We start from the raw sequence: 22,689 nt of genomic DNA, 5'->3' as shown, positions 1-22,689 counted from the left end.
CAATTAGAAACAGTGCAACAGTATAGCCAAGATGTGGCCTCTAATCAAAACCAAGGCATTCTTCATCTTCTATCAGAAGCAGATCCAGCAACAGGCCTAAGCACAAGCCTGACTTCGGGCATATGAGTAATTCTGGTGACTCTGCTCTTGAAATCTTGGCCTGAAGAACTGCATGTGATGTTTTCATTTTGTCAGCATGTAGATGGGTTGTTTTGGGTTGCACAGCAACCTGCAGTGTCCTGTGCTCTGATTTCCTTCAGCAGTAATAGAGAACTTGAGTGTGACAGGAATGAAGGTGGGGCTGAAGTATGGGGGGATTGAAGCCTTGGGAAAAATAATACAGGAAAACTGTGTGTGATGAATCCATGCACTGCAAACCCACAGCCTGAAAACCAAACAGAGCAAACCATTTAAGTCTTTGAGTGGCAAAATCTTTTTCTCCTATTTTGTAGGAAGGCTGGGGACTGAAATCAGCACTGCAAAATACTGGGAGGAACACTGACATTATTAATTTCAGTGAGCAGCTTCTGTTCTCTAGGTCTTGACAGCTGATCCTCTGTTAAAACACCTAAGCCTGGGCATGGGAAAGCAGATGTTTAATTTGTGTTTTGGGTCTGGCAGGGACCTTGGTAGTTTCTGCACTCTGCCTGAAAGATGAGGTTCAGATGGACCAAAGTCTTTTTATCCTTGTAAGGTTGAGCCCATGGCAGGGGATGGGAACAAGATGGTCTTTTTAAGGTTGCTTCCATCCCAAAATATTCTGTGGCTCGAAGTAGATCAGCAGCTCTTACCTGCTTTTTTTACTTTTTAGGCTGAAACAATCAAACCTATAATTCAATGGGTGGGTTTTTCAGGAAAGCAGCTGTACTTGGTGTAGATTTAAAGGATATAATACACCTCTTCTTGGATAAACACAAGCAGGTAGTAAATCCTAACAGGTTTCCTACCATGGTTTAGAATACCTTAGGCAAAACCTGGAGGACCAGTTTTTTCCTGGGATCTTTCTAACTCACTCTTAATGTAGTGTTTCTGGAAAGTTCTTCATGGGGGAAAAAAAGAAAAACAGCCAAAGAAATTAGAAGCTTGGAATGGGAGGTCTGTTGGTTTTCTGCTCTCATAAATTGCCTGCAAAACACACGTGGCTGTTGAAGGGCTGTGCTGGGGGGATAATTCCCCTGGCAGAGCAGCACCACATGTTCCTGCTTGTCCATGTGCTCCGTGCAGCTGGACACTGGATCACATAACACTGTCAATGCCAGCTGGCCATCCCTGGGGGCCCCCAGAACTGTAAATAGAGTGGGCAAAAAAACCTTCCAGAGGCACATCACTACCTGTGGGAGCAGGAATGCTTGAGCCAGCTGCCCAAGCCTTGTAGTCAAGGCTGCTTGACAGGTGGCCATGCCTGGCCCAGGGCTCTTAGCTTGTCCCAGGCTCATGGGCTCATGCCTGGAGCCTGGATGTCTGGCAGAGTGGTTAAGAGGTCACTGAGTGTGGTTTGGGGGCTGAGGGGAGGCTGAGGAAGTTCTGTGCTCTGCAGACCTAAGGGCAGGCTCCTCCTAAGGTGCTCAGCATTGCACTGAAAAATCATTCTGTGAGCAGAAGGGGCAAGTGGTATGTGCATGGCTAAGATTCTACTGTTATTTGATCAACACTAGTTATTAGTTTAATTAGTTTATGTATTAACCGTTTTTCTTTAATTGAGAAAAGTCTGGACTATATGATCAAGCTCTGGTACAATCCATGCCCAGCTTTTCCAATACCTACACTCTTGTGTGGTGTTGTGCTCACCTCCCCACATGTGATGTCCCATCCCACGTGGTGTCCTGAAGCCCCTGCCGTGTTCCCACCTTGTCCATCCTCCTCCCTGTCCCTAGGTAGCCCAGGCAATGCCTACCCAAGGGGATCCAACAAGAAATGAGGGCATTATAGAGCCCGCCAGCAGGGATATCTGGTGGTCAGAGGTGTGATCTTGAGAGACCACTCCTGTAAGGTTCAGCAGCAGGAGAACATGAGGAAGAAATTTTTGGCAGGCAGGATGAGAGTCAAGGGAAGATTAGGTTAGATGTGGCCCACATGGCACTGCCTAGACATGTGCACCATTTGTTTTCCCAGAGCTGATGAAGGTGCATATTTGTAGTCCAATCATCCATTGCTCAGTGTTCTGGCAAGTTCTTGTTTTATGAAAATGTACAGAGATAAAAGAAACCAAACTTGGGAAAACTATGGCATTGTACATATAAATCTGTTTTATTCTGTGTGAAATTTAACTGTAATGATCTTAATGATTTATGTAAAGTGAAATATTGGGTTTTCCTTTTTCTTTCTCTTTTAGCCTTGGTCTCACACAGGCATATTAATGATTATTTGTCAAAGTCACACTGTTTGCTTACAAGGTACGAAGGCTTTTTAGACACTATAATGACAGCTTTTGATTCACTTGATAATATTTAGAATAAGCCATAAAAGCCAATCTCTGAACGAACAGACCGCTTTTATTGGCTTTTAGTGCTATTACTGCTATCATAAGTGGTAAATTGGCCTAATGCAAGTAATACTGCTGTGTCATACTGTAAAAAACCACTGCTGAGATTTTATATTTTATTTATTTTTCATGAAAAAATTTCAGGGCGTGGGGACTGTACTACCCTTCTATGAGAATTGGTGATTCCCTCCAAGCCAGAGCTGGGGAAGCTTCCACTGCTGTTTGGAATTTCTTTGCTCAGTGGTTACCATTTCAGATGGAACAGAGCTGATCATAAAGCTGGGGACCAAGAGTGTGAAGTGAATATCTTCCTAAAGCTCATGGGATACTTATTTATTTAAATCATAAATAAACTCGGAAAAGGAAAAAAAGGTTGCTTAGCTAGAAGCTGAATTGGATATAGTTCAAATAATTTATGCTAGATCCTTTTTTTATAATAGCAATAGTATTTTTTAAAATAGTAAGCACTTAAAATATCTGCTGACAATAAATTTGGTCACCACGTCATCTAGCCAGAATGACTCCCAGGTGCCATAATTGCTTTTTCCTATGATTCTCTTGGCTTTCTTCCCCTAATCTCATCATCTCTTGTATTGTTTTACCCACTCCTGGAATATAAACATGGACTTCAGAGTTTCAAAATTAGCCTACAACTTCTTTTTCATTTAATAAGGATTTTTTAAAAGTATTTATAGATGAGGGAAACTGTTGAGAAAGTGAAACTGAAGAGACTTGAATTGACTTTTGAGTTTTCATTCTTTTATCTTCCCTCTTCTTCCTCTTTGCTCATGAACTTTCATAGTAGATATTTTTCAGTGGTTCTTGTTTGAAGGGGAAAAGTGTAGTGTGTTTTAAATTTAGTTAAAACTTGAATAATCTGAAGGCAAATAAAACTTCAACTTGGTACCCTGTGTGGTTAATAAAAAACTAGTCTAGTGACAGGGAAGTCTGAGTAATAATCAACAACTTTACTTGGATGCATTCTTGAAATAATTATTCATATTCAATATGCTGTAGGAACAGGAAGAATCATATTCCAATTTAAATTCTGGCATCCAAGCATTTGTGGATACATGAAAGCATTTTGGCACAAGTTTTAGTTGCCATGGGCATGTAACTAAACACAATTTTTGGTGCTAAAAGGGTTTAACTTCTATTTAAGACAAGTACATTTACAAAGATCACAAAGCAGAACATTCTCTAAATCTGATGTCCGAGTTTTCTTCAATTGGAAGATACTGATTTGACCTGTACCTTACTCTGAAGAACTCAAGTGATTTTATTTACCCAAAAAATACACTTCCTTTGAATTGCAGGTGCAGTGATATAAGCAGAGAGTGTTCCTAGTTGCATCTCTGCTGCAGTAGCATCTCCTTTCATTTGAAGCTGTTTGTAGACATATTTCAGCAAGAAGAACATAATCTAATCTGTCAGTAATCAGTTCTCTCATGTCTCAACAATATCATGGCAATGTTTGTTTTTCTGTAGAGCACAGCAGTGAGTGGTGCATCTACTTCTCTGTATCTGGAGCCCACTGATGTATTCAGGGAGAAGTTTTTCTTCCTGGGCATATTTCTGTGCTGTGTGTATTCATTTATATGTGAGAGAAGACAACATTATCATGTTTAACTGCTGCAATCATAAGCACATTAAGTAGACAGATAATAAACAATCCATCTGAATTTATGATTAAGTTAATTGTGTCTGTGTTTTTCTAATGTGTTTATTCAGATTAAAGACTGAAATTAGAATGAGACTATATAATCAAGAGACCCTAAGAGACTGTTTGACTCCTATAAAATAAAAATTAATTTAGTTTAGGGGGATAACAAAGATCTCTGCATCACTGAAATATCACTTAGAGGGTTAAGAGGCCTTGTGCAATTCTCTTCAAAGAGATGAATCTCAGGAGTAGTAGGAGTTATTAAGGAACTCAGCTGACACTGAGGGCTTCAGCACCTCGTTTTTGCATGTGCCCTTCTGCCCAGCAGGCAGCAGACTCCCAGGTTCAACCTTCTACACAGTGCATGCAGAGGGTCAGGCAACTGGGACTCAAAAGGTGAGAGAACAAGGAATTAAAGTTGGATGGGGTGTTGAATCTTAAAGATTTTCCACTTTTTACTGATAGCTGAATACTTTCCCTGACAGAATTAGAGCCCATCTCCTGCCCTTCACTCAGGTGTCCTTCCCTCTGTCTCTGGAGCAATGAGCTTTAAGTGGTCAGTCCAGACAGAGACACTTTGGAGTCTTCAAACCATGATATTGCACAGAGTGTCTGATATCTGGGGATGAGTCTTCTTCTGGAAGGAGTGAATCTGAGTACTCTTCTGTGTTCATGTGCCCTGAGCCCAGATCTGAGGTCTCAGATCTAATCACCAAGCTGTTCTGAGAAGGGATTTGTGTCCAGGATTTTATTACTGATCATTTAGAGCAGTCACTTTTAATGTCTCTTTCTATTTGGACTTAGTTCTAAATACTCATTTAAAAAATAGATGGAAAATAATTCTGTTGAATCTCAACTAACAAGAAATGTTTAAACTAATTTCACTTCTGATCTTTCTCTCTGTAACATCTTTCAAAAGCAATAGACCAACAGCCTGCCCAGTATTTAGCCCATCCACACAGCACTTTGTCTTGAGTACTTAGAAGCAGTTGTATTTTAGAGAATGATTGGAAATCTTCAGTCAGATGAGGGGAGGTCTATTTTTTTTCATAACCTAATTATATTTAATGTGAATATTTCATTGAACTGCTCCAATAATAAGGATTTTGCTACACCTCTGTATGACTGTGACTGTCATTTTGGCTCCACATACCAGTGTGTAATCTCCCAGGCCTATAAAACACTTCCTGAAAATTGGCTGTAAATAACCCATGATTAATCTGCCTTCTAACTCAAAGTAAATCAGGCCTGCATAGGTTTTGTTGTGATGGGCTTGTACTGCCTCAGCTCCAGCAGACCAGTTTGGCATTTGACCCTTCCCTCTATGAACTGAGGGGCTAAAATGAGCCATGGCTTTGTTCCTCCTTCTGCAGTGGTGCCCTGAGATGATTAGTGCTATCTATTCTTAAGCATATTGGGAAAAATCAGATTTTTTGCAAGCCAGTGCAGCTCTGTTGCTTTAATGGAATTATTCATCTCTTTGACACTGACCCTAAGGCTAAGATTTTCCATGCACCAGTTTGCCATTCTAAGTAGGAAGTGCTATGGAGGCCCTTGGACATGTGGGTTCTGCTTTAATGTTTATGTTGCTGAGACATTCAACAACTAAAGAGTGTCTGTAGTATTATTCCATATTTTGTTCTACTGACACAATGATGGGCAAAATTCTGAATATTTTGCCCAAGTACAGCAAAGAATAGAGTTGGTCTGGAAAACTTCCAGTAGTGAATGAAACAATACATTCAGGTCTTCCCCAGTACTGGCAGTTGAATGAAATAAACTTTTCCTTTGAAGAACAAATTTACTTCAGGCAATCAAACCTAAATAAACATTCATGTATATTTTTATAATAGATATCCAGGATATCCACACAGAGGAGCATGACTTTAAACCTTTAAAATTTTAATACTATCACCCAGAGAAATACCCTTTTCTTTACTGTACATCCAAAGTCTTACATCTTCAGGGATCTTCCAGCTCAAAGGTCAAGGACCCCTCGGTTTATAACATTGTAATTAGGAGTGGTGAGCTGGGACCATTGCAGATTTCATATACTCCCTCTCCATTGGAAGAGTCTTTAAATCTGCTGTTTTACAACTTAAAGGAAGGGTTGTCTTCATTAATTCATTTGGTCATAGTCCTGAAGCTGACAAGGCATCTTCCAGGAATTTGAGCCCCCTGGGATCCTTGTCATCAGTTTTTAAATGTGCTCTTTTTTTGTGTGTGTGGTGTTCTTATCTGGAACCCGTCTGCTTGGATTAGAACATTCATCTGAGAAGCATTTGGCATTTTCTGTTACATGAAACTGAGAAGTCTTTCTTTGCTATCAGTCTCCTATAAAGCTTTTCAATGCAATGACTTAATTCAGGCTGAAAGAAGAGAGTGAAAAAAGCTTCTGGACCCAAGTCAGCAAAATTCAGGAAACAAGTGTCCAAGCTTGTATGTAAAATTGCATTCATTGACTTGTGAAATTTTAGGAAGAAATTCTAAAAATGTCATTTAACTCCCTAAATGAAGGGATGCAAGTCAGATCAAAACACTCTGCTGAGAATAGTCTCAGCAAAAGTAAAACCTTGTACTTTTACTTCAGTCCTCCCAAACCAGGGATAAAACTAGAAGGTTTTAAAAACTGGGAAATTCCCTGAGGTGTCTCCAGGACAATTCTCATTCTGCAATACCAGTCTTGTGGCCTTGCGTCCTTCCCACTTTATTAATACTTATAAAAGTCTCTTTAAGCCCCTGGGTAAATGGGAGAGAAGTGTTCTTGGAAAAAGGCATTTTTGAGTACTGCCATATAGAAAGGTTTTCCTCTTATCCCAGGGCCAGGCTGTGGGAAGTTTTGGTGAAGTCAGGAATAGGCTGCTCCTGTCTTGGGATGCACCAAGAAGAAAGGTGGCCCAGTCTCACCCAATGGGACTAATGCTGGAATAAGGTATTATTTGAATAATGCCACTACAGCCAGGTCTATGATATAAGTAAATCTCTCTTTTCATATGAAATGTAGTCCTTTTAAGGGGTGAAACATAATCCTGAACAGAGGCTCTATTTACCACTTAAGCCCTATTTTATGGTTTAAGTGCTGACCTTGCACTGACCCTCAGTACTGGGCTGAATTTCACCCTACAGCAAAAATCTGCTGGCTGGAGCAGTGGATTAAAGAAATTGGGGCTAGACCTTTTACTATTTGCAAGACAATGAAAACAGGCTTATTTTAGACAAAAATGTTTCTGATTTATGAGAATTTTAGTGCAAAAAGGGGCTATTTTGGAGAAAGTCTTGAGATTAGACTTTCAGTTATATTTTTGGCAAGAGAGCAAGGAAGCCATTTCATTAACTTTTCACTGGAAGTTATATATGGAGGGCATTTGTGTACACAGCTGGGCAGCATAAAACAGGAGGGCTTTGTGTGAAAATATCCTGAAATGAAATTTCATTTGTGTGTGACTTGGATCTGCGTTCCTGGGCTGCCGTGGCCAGTTTGGGATGAAACCGTGGGAGGGCAGTGTGAGGCCCTCAAACTTTTTTTTCCCCTTGCATTTGCAGTGGATGGAGAAATAGTAAACAGACCACTGTGGTCCCTGTGCAAAATCAGTGTCACCTTTTATAGCTTTTATGTCCGTCAGATAAGCTCCCGCCTGCTCCCACGTTTCCATATGGCTGTAATCACCGAGTGATACCAAGAGATTTGTTTGTAAGGGGCTCCAAAAGCCACATGCTGAGGCTGGTGTGAATTTAGCTCTGCTTTGACCTCCCTCCTTTCCCACCAGATGGCTGCTAATCTGGCCCTGAATCACTGCCATGGTGGAAGGAGCCACTGGCCCACGTGGAAAGGCAGGGCTGTGGATGTGTTGGGCAAGGTGGGACCATCCCAGAGTCAGTTCCTGGGAGTGCTGCTCATCGTTGAGCACTGCCTTTCTAAAGGCATGTCTTGTGTAGCTTCCAGATTTTACAGGACTCTCTAATGTTGGGTTAGGGGTCCAGAGATTCTTCTTGTTTAGGGTGTGATGATCTCCTTGTTGCTCATCGAATCACAGAATCCTAGAATGATGGGTTTGGGTTGGAAGGGACCTCTAAGGCCATCCAGTTCCATACCCTGCAAGGGGCAAGGACACATTTCACTATCCCAGGTTGCTCCAAGCTCCATCCAACCTGGCCTGGGACACTTTTAGGGAAAGGGCTGCCACAGCTGCTCTGAGCACCCTGTGCCAGGTCCTCACCACCCTCACGGAGAAGAATTTCTTCCTAACATCTAATTTAAATATCTCCTTTTTTTTTTTTATTTTGTTTTCAAACTTTAAAAAACTTCCCATTTTTTCTGTCACTCTCTCTCCATGGAATCTTGTGAGTGCATGAAGCAGGTGGGGATACAAGGCCTTGCAGAGGACATTTCTCAATTATTATCTTCAAGTTATGTTGGCTGTTCTTTATTTATACATGCCATATTCTAGGCACTGTCATTTATGTTCTTTAGTGCAGGGCAAAATGTGCATGAGTGGGGAGAGCACATGCACTGAGGATTCCTGCTCCAGTTCTTCACGGCAGATAACTTTTGAAGTACTTCTTTGCTAATGAGCCCATGTTTCACTCTGCCCTGATGTTTTGTAGGCACTGACATGGGGATCTCTGTGTCTCCATCCAAAACCAGCTCCCATCTCCAGCAACTCCCTGTTTCTTCCCATGGGAGGAAGAAAGCACCAATAACTGTCTCCACTCCTACACAAAATAGGAGTCATTGTCTGGTTTTGCTGCTATATCCCAGGCTTTCCTTGGGTTGGTTCACAGCAGTGTTGAGGTCAGAGAAGCAGAGCTGCCTTTTCTCTGTGCTCATTCATACAGATTCTTCTTGATTTGCATGTGATGGTCTGATGCATGCCCTCCAGATGCAGGGTTTCTCATCTGTTGTGTGATCTTTAGAAATAAATAGTCCTGAAGAATATTCCATACCATCAGAAAACATTTCTGGTGTATATATTCCTTACCCTGAGACATCTTGGAATAGGACTGTAAACATTTCACCATCCTTGTTCTCACTTTCAGCCCTGGGAGTCTTTGATGTTATCCACATCTAGACTTCAATGCTAAATGCCTCAAGAGATAGAGATGTTTTGGGACTTTTTAAAGTCTAGGCTCACCTAAATAACACATTTAACACTCTTTCCCCCTGCTTACATTTTGATTACTATTTCGTTATGGTTCTACATTCTGCAGGTGCTGTAGAGGACCCCTCACCAGAAAAAGGCTTGTAGTAAAAGGAAAAATAGAAAAGGAAAGGATAAATTTGTCATTGTCCTTTAAAAAAAAAATACAGACCAAGGCCATAATTATGATTTCCCAGACTGTGCTGACTTGTGCAACATTTTTGTCCCTCTGTCATCTTTAGCTGCCATCAGTTTCCTGGTGCACCCCTGGCAGGGGTGTGAGGGCACATCAGTGAGTAAAAATCACTTATTTAGAGGCAGAGCCATGAGCTGAACTGTTTGTACTCGTCCTGCTGATAAGATACAAGCCTAGATGCCCAGGCTACTGTTTTCCTGTAATATTTTTGACAAGGCTTGTTTGTTCTCTGTTTTGCTTTGGGAAAGTTCTCCCTCAGAACAAGGCTTTGATTTCTGCTGTTAGAGGGTTCACGACAGAAGTAAATTATCTTCTTCCAAGAACAACTAGAAGATAAATAACTGGCAGCCTGATCAAAATCCCTCTGCCCTGATTAAACAGTTTCTAATGCTGTAAGACAACAAAAATGTATAGATGCCTTACTTTGCTGTTGACCCACTGCACAACCAGTTCATGAGCTTTTACTTTGCAAAGCATTAGGAAAAACTGAAGTCTAGGAAAGACACTAAAACCACAGCCTAGTTGTTTATTTCTGATACTATGTGGTTCATGATTGTTTCTTTTAGAAGGAACAAATAATCAATACAAAACCATGAATAAAAATAACTTTTCTTTAACACTGGATGCTAAAAGAACATATAGTCTTCTTACTGTGCCTGATGGAAACAGTACAAGTCTGTTCTCCACAATTCTTTGTTTATTGGAATGCCTGAAATCTATACATGAGGTATTTTTAAAACATTTAAACATAGAATTTAAGCTTCTGCTCCAGACAATTTGTTTCACCATATTCTAAAATCCCAGTGCCTACCACAGAAATGCTTAAAGCAAAGAAACAACAACAAAATTTTTTTTAAAAACAAACTTCAATTTAAGATAAAATAATTTCCATATTCTTATTTCAAGGAAAACTTGCTTTCCTCATGAGACACATTCAGTTATTGACTCAGATGCTGTAGATCTTCAAGGCCCAATTCTGCGGGGTGGCACATTGGAAAGGAGAAGTGCCAATAGTCAACACTTGGCTCTTTCTGAGAGATTGTAGTTCCTCCAAGCACAGAACAATCAAAATGTTGCTAATGATCCTGAAACTCTTAGGAACTGGAGAAATAAAACCTTGTGAAGCAGCCTAGCTAAGTGAAACGAGCTCAGGTAGCGTGTGAGGGATGTACCTGGCTCCTGGAGGAGGTCTGGACCAGAGGATAATCACAATATGGGACTCTGAGGGCCCTGCCATCAGTGTGACCCTGACATATTAAAGTCCTTTGGACTTTTACATCCCTTTGTAGGGTTGCAGATCTCTTGTGTTTTACTCTCTAGTGATGGAATAAACACTCAGTTCAGTTACATGTTTGCTGTTTGCTCACTCAGCTTTATCCCTCTCTGGGACACTCAAACTACGAAGTTTCTGCTTGCTGAGTTGTTGTTGAAGTTGACTGACCAAAGCAGAGGACTTTGGGTGCCCGGTCAAGCCAAGTTTGCAGGTTGGTCAGTGAGCCCTGCTGGTCAGTGAGCCCTGCTCCAGTGGGAGCTTTACATCTTCTGCAAATGCTGCAAAACCATGGAAGGCTGCAAGGCAGGGATATTAATTCCAGCCTGCTTTGCTGCAAACTCCTCTGCAAGTAAAAGATCTAGCGTACAACTTATGACACGAGCTTAAAAGAGTGATGCTCATCTTACAGGTGACATAACAGTGGCTATAAATGTGCCTTTTGCCCAATACTCCCATAGTTGGCGTTTTCAAAATATGAGGTCACTTGTTGAGTCTTCCCAAAATAATTATTTTAGGATTAGAATACAACTGTTCTCATTAAAAAGCATAATTTGCACCCAGCCATGGACATATAATTTCTATCTTGTGCATCTTGAAAGCCTACTCTTGGAACCACTATTTAATTCAAATCCTACTTGTCTGTAATAAATGCAATAAAGGGATTCTGCTATGACCAACAAATTTGCATAAAGATGTTCTAACTTAGCTATGTTCTAACTTGGCAAATCAAATTATTTTCAGCAAAAAATATATCCTAAGAAGGGTCCTTCACTATGGGTACAAACAATAAGGAAATCTTTCAGATTTTTTCTTTTTTTTTTTTTAAAGTAGCTTAAAAAATAGAATGCAGTATTTGAAATACTGGTATTTGTTGCAAATTAGCTACTTAATGCCATTTCTTTTTCAGCTTTTTAAACCTGAAAGGTCCCCATGCTTGTCTTTTATAATTTGTCTACATTTGAGGGTCTATGTTTCTGTACATCCTAAGCGCTGACAGCTGATGTTACTTTATTCTAAGACACTGCCAAATTTGAAGATTCAGGCTTGATCTTTACTCATGTTTGAGAAAATAATTATTCATGATAACTAATAACATTAATCCAATTCAGTAACAGTTTTAGTAACTAAAAACTTATCATCAGAAGTAAGATGATCATCCATACTTCTAGGTCAGGTCAAAGAAACCTTTTCCAGGAATGCAAGGACATTAGAAAAATGAGCTTTCAGGTTACTTTAAAATTTGCTAATTTAGGCCTTTCTGTACCAAAAGAAATTGTATGTGCATATTGAGCAGAAGTCAAGCTATGGTAGAAATTTCAGGCCATATTCAAGCCTATAGGCTATTTTCTGCTTTTTTAAGTAAAAGAGAAATGTCTGAACACAAACCAGCAATTAATAACTCAAAGTAACTTACCTTTTTTCAGCCAAGAAATATTTTGCTTTTCATGTTCAAAACTTTCAGCTGCTTTGATTTTTACCTTGTCTGTCTTGTCCTCTGACATCTGTGGGAGAGAAAAGAATTTGGGGATGTCAAGTTCTGTTAAAGAAAGTTTGACAGAGAAAGATGTTCTCTGTTTAGGTTCCTGCCATAATAAATTGTGCATACTTACACAGACACTTTTTTCCCCTGCAGATTATTGATACTACATAATATTTGAGCCGTTGAATTTATGTTCTGTCCCTAAATGCTTTATCAATATTACATGGTTGCTGTTTGCAGAGGGATGCTTTTGTAATGTAACTATAAATTACATTATGAAATAAATTATAAGCTCAAAGCATGGTGGTAATAGATAAACATATAACACATAGAATAGGTACAGTCAGGCTGGGGAGGAGGCATCCAGGCTGCCTATTTATTGTGGCTCAAAGTTGCTGTAAAGCCTGCTGTCAGAGAGCTATAATTATATAAGTAGTAATAAATATTTATAAAGGCAACTTGAACAAAGTGTACCCCCCCAAAAAAACCCCTAAACATCTTTACTGCCAATTGCACCAATTTATTTGCTGTAACGCGAAGAATCCCGAACAAGTCCCGGTACCTGAGGGCATTACGTGCACAGCCCCTGCACTGTGATTTGTGCTAGGAATAAGATTAGGCAGCCTGGGCTTCTCCTAACTGCATTCAGTGCAAACAGAAGGCAGTTATCTCAAGCATTTCTCTGTTTTTACCTGTATCTCCCACCCGGGCACACAGCAGCAGGGTTCAGGCGCCGAGCAGAGGAGCCTTTGGCCGGATCCCTCGCTGGGTGTTGGTGTCCAGCATTCCCACACACGGCAAACAGAAAGGATGAGCAGTGCACTCTCTGCCTGCCTGCTGTGTGGTGCCAGATTTGTCTTGCTGCCAGCATCAGCCAACTTACTGCTGAGGGTTTGGGGCTTTTTCTCCCCCCCACCCCCCACCTCGTTGTTGTTTGCATTCACTTCTAGAGCTGGGGAGGGAAGGAGGAGGGTAATGAGTATCCCAGCACTAGTGGAGTGATTTAAAAAAAAATCTGAAGCTTTTCAAATAGAAAATATTGGTTTGGAAATGTTATTACTGCAGTTCATAACCCAGTGAATCTGTGAGAGGAGGAAGAAAATAGAAAGGGAACCAGGAAATTAATAGCAACAAATCAGATAAATGTGTCATGGTTTTGGCTAAATATAAGTTCAGATACTGAAGGATATAGAAATTAGACATTAAATATCTATTTACAGCTGTCAGTTTAGCAAAGGAATGGTCTCAGCCTGTGGGTAGCTGAGTGTTATGACTCTCCCCAGCTCAGGAGGGTGAAGGGCAGCTCAGCCCTTCCCTCCAGTGCCATGGGGCTGAGTGGTCTCTGCTGGGGACAGCACAAGGCTCAGTGGGCTTGGCAGCAGCACAAGGGGGCAGGGGACCACCTGGGTGGGCTGTGCCACACCTTGAAGGCACTACAAAGTTCAGTTTGTTAGTTGGTTTTAAAAATTCTCTTGCCACAGTTACCAGCAATATTGCTCTACTGGTAGTAGGAGTAGGATGAAGCCTAAAGAGAAGATTTTAGGGTGCTCAAGCATTTTGTCTTTTCATATAGGACAAAAGAAGTCACTCTGCTTCCTAGAACTGAATTTTGAAAGGGTTGGTTGTGGAATATGTGCAGAATTACTCATTTATCATACTTTTTAAGTGATATTTACAAAATTTCAAGCAACATTTGTCACCAGATACTATAATCCAGGATTCCAGTGCTTGAGTGTGGCCAATAAATAATAACATATTCCCTTTGTTATGACAATTATCTTCCTCTATTCTCCCATCACATGTCATTCTTGCTAGAAAAAAATTGTTTTCTTTCTTTTTTTAAAAATCTCCTGTGCCAACCTGACTGAGATTCTTCTACCATCTTTAGCTAATTGTGAACTGCATGCTAAGTGCCTACTTACCTCTCCAAATTGCAATGATTAGTCTTGCATGGTTTGAAAACCTATTTTAAGCAGGGTACTTCAGAAACAATTGCAACCACGGTGGGGGGAAACTCTAGGGGTAGTATTTTAAGATCTTTGTTCCATTCTCCTTGGATGCAGCTTTGAGAATCATGTATTTTCAGTTGCTGTTCCTTGTTCTCCCAGAAACACCTATTTTTCCATGTTGTTTCATCTGCAATGTTTTAAGTTTATCAGTGGTGCTGCTTCTTCAGCTGGATTTGCCAGGCTGTAGAGCTCCTGGTGGATCCTAATAAAATCATCTGGGCTCCACACAGGGCAGTCTGAACCTCTGACTGTAGCTTGGATCTGGTGCTACCCTGCTTTTCAGAAGCCACTGTTTAAAATGAAGATATGGGTGGTTTCCAAACTAAACTAGAGTGAAAGTTCCCTAGTTCATCTGGCACATCCTCACTGTTTTTCTAGAGGTTTTAACAAAATCCTAATGCCTTTCCCAATGAAAGTAAAACAGATGAGGAGAAAGCCCTTGTAAAACCACAGACCTGAAAACTGCTGTGGCTTGAGATAACAGCCCCTGAAGTCTTGTCCTTCAGGGGTTTTGTCACTAAAATTCTCTTTGAAGGCAGCAGGAGCCAGGATTGAGCCTGGACTGGCCATCCAGGAATGTGAGCAGCCAGTGGTGCTTGAAGACAGCCCTTTGCTGAATGTATCCCTCAAGCCTTGACAAATAACAATTTGTCAACACCAAGCAAGCACAGGCCTGACTTTGCATCAGGTTTTATACCTTTGTATTTGAGCAGTAACAAAGGTAATGCAGATTCGTGCTCTGGGGTGTTCTCTTCCCCTGCTGTCCTGAGATGCCCTGCAGGACCCCAAGTGTTGGTAGCTTATGAACCTACAGATGTTACTGAACATGAAATAACCCACCAGTGTGTTAAGAAAACATTAAATGACTTTCTTACTCTTTGTATTCTCCATTACTGATATTCAGTTAATGGTCCTGATGTTTTTCAGTCCAGGAATATTAAATGTAACCTTTCCTGATCTTGATCAGCTCCAGTTTTCTACTGAGACATGTTCCTGTGCGTTATTTTTTGCTTCATTTAATTAAGTTATTTTGGATAAATGCATCAATATTTCTGTTTCCTAATCAATCTTAAAGTAGTTAGAGGAAAGGCAACCTTGCCATACATCCTCAGTAATGCCAGGTTTTGCAAAGGAAGAAAAAAACATTATGAGAGAAGGTTATTAAAATATTGAGTAAACTTGTTTCTGTTAAAGCTGTAATTGAATTTTTAAAGCCCTGGCCGATTTTAAACACCGAACTTTAGTTTATGGTTTGATAATTCATTTCACTTTCATTTTTATAGGTTTTATTTTATAGCTACTAAATATCTATGGGCCATCCCATGTTCATTTTCCTTCCTGGTTGTGAAATAGGGTATTTAAATGGAGGATTAAAAATAAAAATCATAATGCCAAAATAGATGTGGTATCAGTTTCCAGATAAATGTACTGTATCAAGTGCTTGTTGAGATTCAGGAGTATATTTTTCTGGTCTGCTCAACTGGGGCTGCAGTCAAGTCTTTGCAGAGTTGGAGAACAGGAAACTTTAGTTGGTTTTAATAACCACCAAAGCAGAGGAAAAATCTCATTGTTGGTTCTAGCAAGCATCAAAACTGTTAAAGTTTCCTTAATGTTAAGGTCAGGGGTCCACTACTGGATCCTGTCCTGACTACAAGGGAGGATGTGGAGCCATAGTGAGGAGAGTTTTTGGTTACATCTATGAGTACAGCATTTAAAATATTTAATTTCACTACCTGAAATTACTTTTTACTGGAGAATATGAACTGTGTGCCTAAAAGTTGAATTTTCCAGTGTGAATTTTACACAGCTCAGCATGAAATGAAGCAGTTACTTCTTTCTTGCACAATCCAGGTAAAATATAGCCACTTGTCCGCTGGCAAGTGGCGCTCTGTAGCTTTGGAATACCCCACACTGCAGTAAATGTGGTTTATTAAAAAAAAAAAAAAAAAGGTATGATGAAACTATGTCTTTGCTCCCTTTTGCACCCTGGGGTGATCATTTCCAATAATAAAGTGAGTATAATGTGATGTGCCCTGTCAAAGTTAAGGAATCTCTTCTTGATCACGCATCTGTAGGTAGAATATTAAGTTGTGGGAACACAATATACAGCCAAATTATCCTGGTGATTTCATGTAAAATGCATGGTTTTTTAGCCCAACCGTCATGTCCTGTGAGTGCTTCAAATGCAAAACAGGCTGTTTAGAGAGACTACCTCAAACTGGCACTGACAAATGATCTATATGCTGCAGAGACCCAGAGCAGTACAAAGATAAGATTTTCCTCCTCATCACTCTGCCTTGTAGACACTCCAGGTAATTCCTCAGTAATTCTGTGTCCTGCAAGAGGAGACACAGGGCTTTATTTCACTTTTCCACTCGGTGCCACTGTAGGTCAGTGAACGTCTGGGAATGTGTTCAGGCTGGAGGATGGAATAAAACCTTGAAAAGAGTTGCAAAGGCAGGTTAGTATAGAGGTCACTCATAACATGGAGAAGGCCCAAACAAGTGTAATTAAGAGTGGTCCATATTTCCACTGAGCAGTAAAGAAAAGAGAGAGACTGCACATCTTTAATTGTCCAGGAGGGTAGGGAGGTTACTTGGTGTCTGTGTGAAAAAGTGACAACTGGGACACTGCTAGGAAAAGAGGATGAAGCTCCAGTGTGAAATAAATGTGAGGATGAGTGTGGTGCTGGGATGGGGAAGGCAGAAAGACCCAGGCTCTGGAGCCATGAAAGCCCTGTCCCAGCTGGGAGAGGGTTTCTGAACACAGCAGTGGCCTGGGCCATTTTCTCTCCTACCAGTCGAAATTCAAGCCCAGAGTTTATAATGAGTTTGTAGCAACACACAAGCTGTGTGTGCCTCTGCACATCCTGGCCTGTAGCAGGAAATCCTCCCATGCTGTGCTGTGTTTTGCCCATCATGGGCCACGTTCTCCGTGGCCTCTGTGTGTACTTTCTTTACAGATCCTTCTGCTTTGCCCTGTCATTTGGGTGGGAAGTATCTTAAACCCAAGAGGTTTTCAGAGCACTGGGTCTATAGTGTGTTACAGGGTGATTTGACATTTTAGAGGCTCAGTTTGGTGCATTTGGAAAGGCAGGGGAAACAGGCCCCTTGTGCCCCTTGACCTGGAGGGATCCATCCCTGCTGCAGGAGACTTCTGGAAAAATAATTGAAAGCTTCTGGGATATTACAGCAAAAAGTGGGACAGACTTGTTATGATGAGATGGAAAGTAAGCTGAATAATTGCTGCTGTATCACAGCATGTACTGGCATAAGTGAGACAGGAATGTGACCATCTCAGGGAGGTGTAGCTTTCAGCAGATGGGTGCAACCAACATTAGCTACAGGACTTTTATGGGAGTGTACAGGTGAGAAATGAAGGTAATGTCTTCATTGAAACAATTCTTTACTGCTGTTTAGGAGCTGGATATCCTGGGTTATTGCAACACCACTAGCTGAAAATTTTTACAATCACCTCCTTGTTTAGTTCAATGCAGGATTGTCCTGCCAACGCTCAGACAAGCTGTCCTTGAAGTCCTATGAAGACACTCAGGCACATGCCCTTTCCAGGCAGTCCAGTGCTTTTCAATCCTGGTAACAAGTACATAAACTTCTTATGATGTCTATTCTAACTCTTCCTTCACTGTAGATTTAAGTGAAAACCCTTATCCTTTCTGAAATGCTCAGGCAAAGCTGATTTTCCTGTCCCTTTCCAACAATCCTTACAGCAGATGAAGGAATGTCATCATATGTTCCCTCAGTTTTTATCAATACTTATATTTAAATCATATTCTTTAGCCTGTGATCATGCCTTTTGCTGGTGTCACCTTTCTGGTAATGAGGTGTCCAGAAGTGGTGATGTTCCTCCTAAAGCCTTGCCCACATGGGACAGAGCAGTGAGGTTACTGGCATGTTTTACAGGCTTTCTTCCTGTTAGCCCATCCCAGAGCGATGTTTGTCTTTTTCATGGCAGCATGAAATTGTTGACTTCTGTTTGGTTTATAATCCATGCTGCTCCCCAGATTCTGTTCTGCAGCACAGCAATGTAACCAGTTGTTTTCCTTTTTAATGCTACTGTTCTCTCCTACCTGAGCATAGGATTGTGCAGCAGTGCTTCCACAATTTCACCCTAATCTTCTTCACACTGTTTTCCTGGTTTGTGAAGGTCATTTTGAACACTCACCCTTACCTCTAACATGCTTGTTAGCCCACCATGGTGTGGTCCCAGCATCATCTGGTGGACATTTGCAGAGTTTCTGTGGAAATCCCTTGCCTCTGTGACATACGTGCTTGGAGTAGGTCAGAAATGAAGCTCTGTGCTTCCCAAACGACACATGTGCCCCCACGTTCATTCCCTTTCAGGAAATCATGAATATCTTTAATTTCTAACTCTTCATGGTCTGCTAAACTGCAGAGCCATCTTCTTGAGCATCAGTATGACCCGTGTGGGGACACAGAGAAAAATCCCTTGTGTTTTCAGCAAATTCATGCTTAGAGCACTGACAGACAGATCACACTGTCTTTAACATTATTTGTGAGCCAGGTAGGCACAAGAGTGATTTGTTACATCTTCCATCAAAAGTAAAAAGCTGGTGGCAAGTATTTTCTAATGAAGAGGAACCTGAGCACTTACGGACTCCTTTGTTGACTGGCAAAGCTTGACAGCAGCTCCCCAAACAGCACTATCCCAGAAAAGATGTCAGTGAAATCACTGTGCTTTTTAAACAGAGAGAAAACTGACTTGAGTGTTTTCCCCTCATGCTTTTAAATAAGCTGCTTCCCAACAGTGGTTGAAATGTGGTCGCTTCTCGGAGGTGCTGAGTAGAGCTGAGAAGGAGGGGTTTTGTCTAAATTACTCTTACAAGAAAAAGACAAAATTAGATCTCTACATTATTTCAGGAAGGTGTCAAAGGAATTTGAAGTTGCCTTGAAGTCAGCACTATTATTTCTTAGCTAACCACTACTGAAATGAGATTTTTGCATTTTTTGGCTTGTTTAAATCCTGGTCAGGTCAGATAGGAGGAAGCAGTAACAACAAATCAGCAGCTTGGTGAACTCTTAGGTAGGCTCTCACTGGGGTGTAAGAAACCTCAGGTCAAACTCCTGCATGATTATGTTTCCTTCCAGCTGGAGGGAAACACGTCTGGCAGGAGAGATTAAGATAATTGTCCTAAAGGAGAGAACAGGTTGGTTGTCAAGGGGGTTACCTGGAGTCTTTCTTGCTAATGCTTCTATGGGATTCTTTGTAAGATCTGTGATTTGGACTAATGAAAAATTGGCCTGGAAGTGTTAAATTCTGGTTGGATGGGTTTCTCAGCTACCTGGTTTCAGGGAAGTTGTCTCTGGCCATGGAGGAGGGCTTGGAACCAGATGATCTTTAAGATTCCTTCTGACCTAAACCATCCTATGATTATATGGAATGGTGAAAATTGTGAAATCTCAATGTTTTGTTTAAGAGGAAATATGTTTCCTCCCTGAGCACATGCAACTGCAGCTGAAGGAAACGTGAGCTTCAGGAGTTCAGAACCCTGAAAATAAGGCCTGATGTCTAAATGAAATTGAACTTCAAAAGGAAAAGTAGTTTTCTGGCCCTTTTGGAGCCAAAACAAAGACGTATTTATTCTATTTGATCAGCTATTCACAAATTATGTCTTTGTGTCTTTAAAATAACTACAAACCAAATTTAAAACTGGAAGCTCTCATCTTTGATGTTATCTGCAGATAAGATAGAGCTTTGAAGCACTAACAGAGGCTAATTGGAGCAGAATACCAATACAACCGAAAATTAATGGAAAACACAAGAACTGTTTGGAGCACTGTCATTCTAAACTGGGACCATTTCTTTTCAAATCGTACAGGATTTCAGGAATAAAGTGCAATCCTATGGACTGTAGTTAAAAGAGGAGAATTGTCTGATTCTGTGTACCATGATACTTCAAACACAATCATTACATTAGTTATTTGTTGCATTGCATTGTGTTTGTGTATTGCATTTTTAAGTATCAAAACCTTTCCAATATATAGAAGGCTGAAATGAGGTGGAGGAAGTTGTGCCACAGGTGAAATAGTATCCAATTCATGCTGGCATTTGAAACAGGCTCTTTTGTCACCTGTTTTGTTTTGAGGATGGCATTACTTTCCATCCTGAATTGAAAACAATTTGTTAAATTTGTTGGAGGTTTGGTTGGCTCCTGGTGAGAGAAACCATGGAAGGGCAGAGCGGAGTGGATATGTATTTTATTTTGGGGAACAACTTGTCTGGGTACGAGTTCAGGCAGCACTTGGATGTGCTGCTTTGCCCTGTGGACAACCTCAGACCCTAAACTGGGATGAGGTAGTGGAAGTGAATGTGCATGTTTGTATTCTCACTCCCAGCAGTGTAAGCAGGCAATGTGCTCTCTAGACGTGTCCAAGAAACCCCCACGGTAGTAAAAGGAAAGGATTCCTATTGCTTAGCCAAATACTCTGATATTAAGCAATTCCAGAGCTGAGGTTGCTCAGGCAACCTTATTTCTACTCCCTCATTCATTAACATACGAGGTGATCATATGATTGAAGCTGCTAATTTTTATTTCATGCTGTATCTTGGGTTCAAACAAGGACTCGTGCAAGACAACTGATCCTGCCATGCAAAGTCTGAGGACAAGATCTCGGAGTTTTTCAAATACTTCACCCACTTTGCTGGAAGTGTGAGGAGCAAGCAGGAGATCTGTGGCTATTCTGAAAACAATCTGTCAAGTGAGAATAAAATCTCTGAGGAGACCTGTGCTTCTGTGAGGTCCTGGCATGGAGACCCTCTGCCTTCTTGGGGACAGCTCTTCTGCTCTCTTACCCAAGGGTAGCACAGGCAGCCCAGCTTCTGTATCCAGACTTCTCTTAGCTGTGGTTCTCATATTAAGCAGCATCTTTGTCCAGACAGGTACCCACAGACTTCAGGGACCAGGCAGCTCTTTATCTCTTGTAAAGCACCACCTATCCTTGCCAAAACTGCAATTGAAAATACTGTTGATGTCCCTGCCTGCAGTTTTTCAAACCACTCACCATGGCTGTTCTATTTTCACAACTGGTTTGCTACCAGTAGTCATTAGCTCTTAGCTAAATCAACAGTGACTCCATTTTCAAATATTACCTGGGTGGTAAAATACAGGATTTATGCATTTTTGCAAAGGTCTCCTTCTGCTCTGCAGTTTGGATGACAAGCACCCTAACACTTATTCAGCTATGCTTAGTCCCCTTCTTGAAAGCAGAAGATGTGTCCTATCTGTAGAAGTGAAAAGTTGTACAGTATCAGCAGCTTTTGTTTTAATGCCTACTGCTTTTCCTTCTTGAGAACTTGGAATTTTGCAATCCTGTTAAGTGCCTGTATTCTCCGATAAATATTCTGCACTGTTGCTGTATTTCAGTTGTTAGGTTTCTCAGGGGAAAAAGGCAGTAAAGAAAGAAAATGAATAAATAAACAGTTTAAAGCCTTGAGTGTCCAAAAATATTGCAGTATCTTGATTTGAATAATCGAAAATTGCGCCACTCTATTTGGGTACATTTCATCACATTGAAAGCTTTGCATGCAAATCCAAGCACTGCTATTCCCTCTAAATCCTTAGAATATTTTCATTGCCAATCTTTTTCCATTTTATTGGTTAAAAAAAAAGAAGAAAAAAGAGCAAGGCTACTTTTTACTTACAAATAAAGTTAACTTGTATTTAATGCAAAAAAAAAGACCCACCAAATAGAATAGGAGGATTGTATTCCCACCTATTTGCAATTACTAAAAATCCTTGATTTTCTTCTTTTATTTAACTGCAGAAGCACAAGAGATTCCTACATAGGGTGCAGATCTATTTCAGATTATGTTAAGCTATATTTCTTTTAGTCTTAGCAGGAAATTCTGGAAATCTAAGTCAAAACAGCAACAAGACCCCTGCTCCAATACTTTACTGGGAATCTGGACTTAGAGAAGACTTAATGCCATCATCTCAAATGAGAGCATTTTAGTGGACTTTTGTTTCTACTTAAATTCCAAAGAAAAGCCATGGATTAGCTTAGTCTGAGTTCTCTCGACATTTGAGTTTGCCAGGAGGGTTTGTTCAAATTACATCTTTGGTCCAGATCTGTTTCTTTCCATGTCTGATCACAAAAGCAAGGAAATTATCACAGAGAAATTTGAAGTATGAGGGGAAGAGCCTCATTCCTAGCACCTAGCCAGGCTTCAGTTCTTCACACAAGTTGCTCTCCATAGTCCCCCTCTGCCTCATCCTTTCTTTCACATCCCCTTTCTTTTAGTTTTTGCCATGATATAAAACCCCTGCTGACCCAAAGCACTCTGAAGAGCCAGGGAGCACCTCTGAACATCCTCAGCTGTGCCTAAATCCAGGAAAATGAGCCCAAAAGGCATTGGTTGGAGGGGGCAGTGGCACAGTGGAGCCTGACACATCCCTCAGAGATGGAATGA

General features: G+C 40.8%; 2 protein-coding genes across 20 annotated transcripts in view; one reads left to right on the top strand and one right to left on the bottom strand.

Annotated features, from left to right (window-relative positions):
- MDFIC2 (MyoD family inhibitor domain containing 2) overlaps positions 1 to 13,124 on the bottom strand; it is a 44,984-nt gene extending 31,860 nt beyond the window's left edge. The window contains exons 1-2 of the mRNA XM_038149517.1: positions 12,925 to 13,124; positions 12,167 to 12,254 (exon numbers count right to left, since the gene is read on the bottom strand). Coding sequence (XP_038005445.1) covers positions 12,167 to 12,254 — 88 coding nt within the window. The 5' untranslated portion in view covers positions 12,925 to 13,124. The remainder of the gene's footprint in view (positions 1 to 12,166; positions 12,255 to 12,924) is intronic.
- LOC119706209 overlaps positions 1 to 22,689 on the top strand; it is a 346,096-nt gene that overhangs the window by 110,405 nt on the left and 213,002 nt on the right. The gene's annotated exons all lie outside the window — the stretch shown is intronic.

Source organism: Motacilla alba, chromosome 12 (genome assembly GCF_015832195.1).
Source record: "Motacilla alba alba isolate MOTALB_02 chromosome 12, Motacilla_alba_V1.0_pri, whole genome shotgun sequence".
NCBI lineage: Eukaryota > Metazoa > Chordata > Aves > Passeriformes > Motacillidae > Motacilla > Motacilla alba.
Note: the sequence above shows the minus strand (reverse complement) of the source record. Positions and strands in the feature narration are given on the sequence as shown.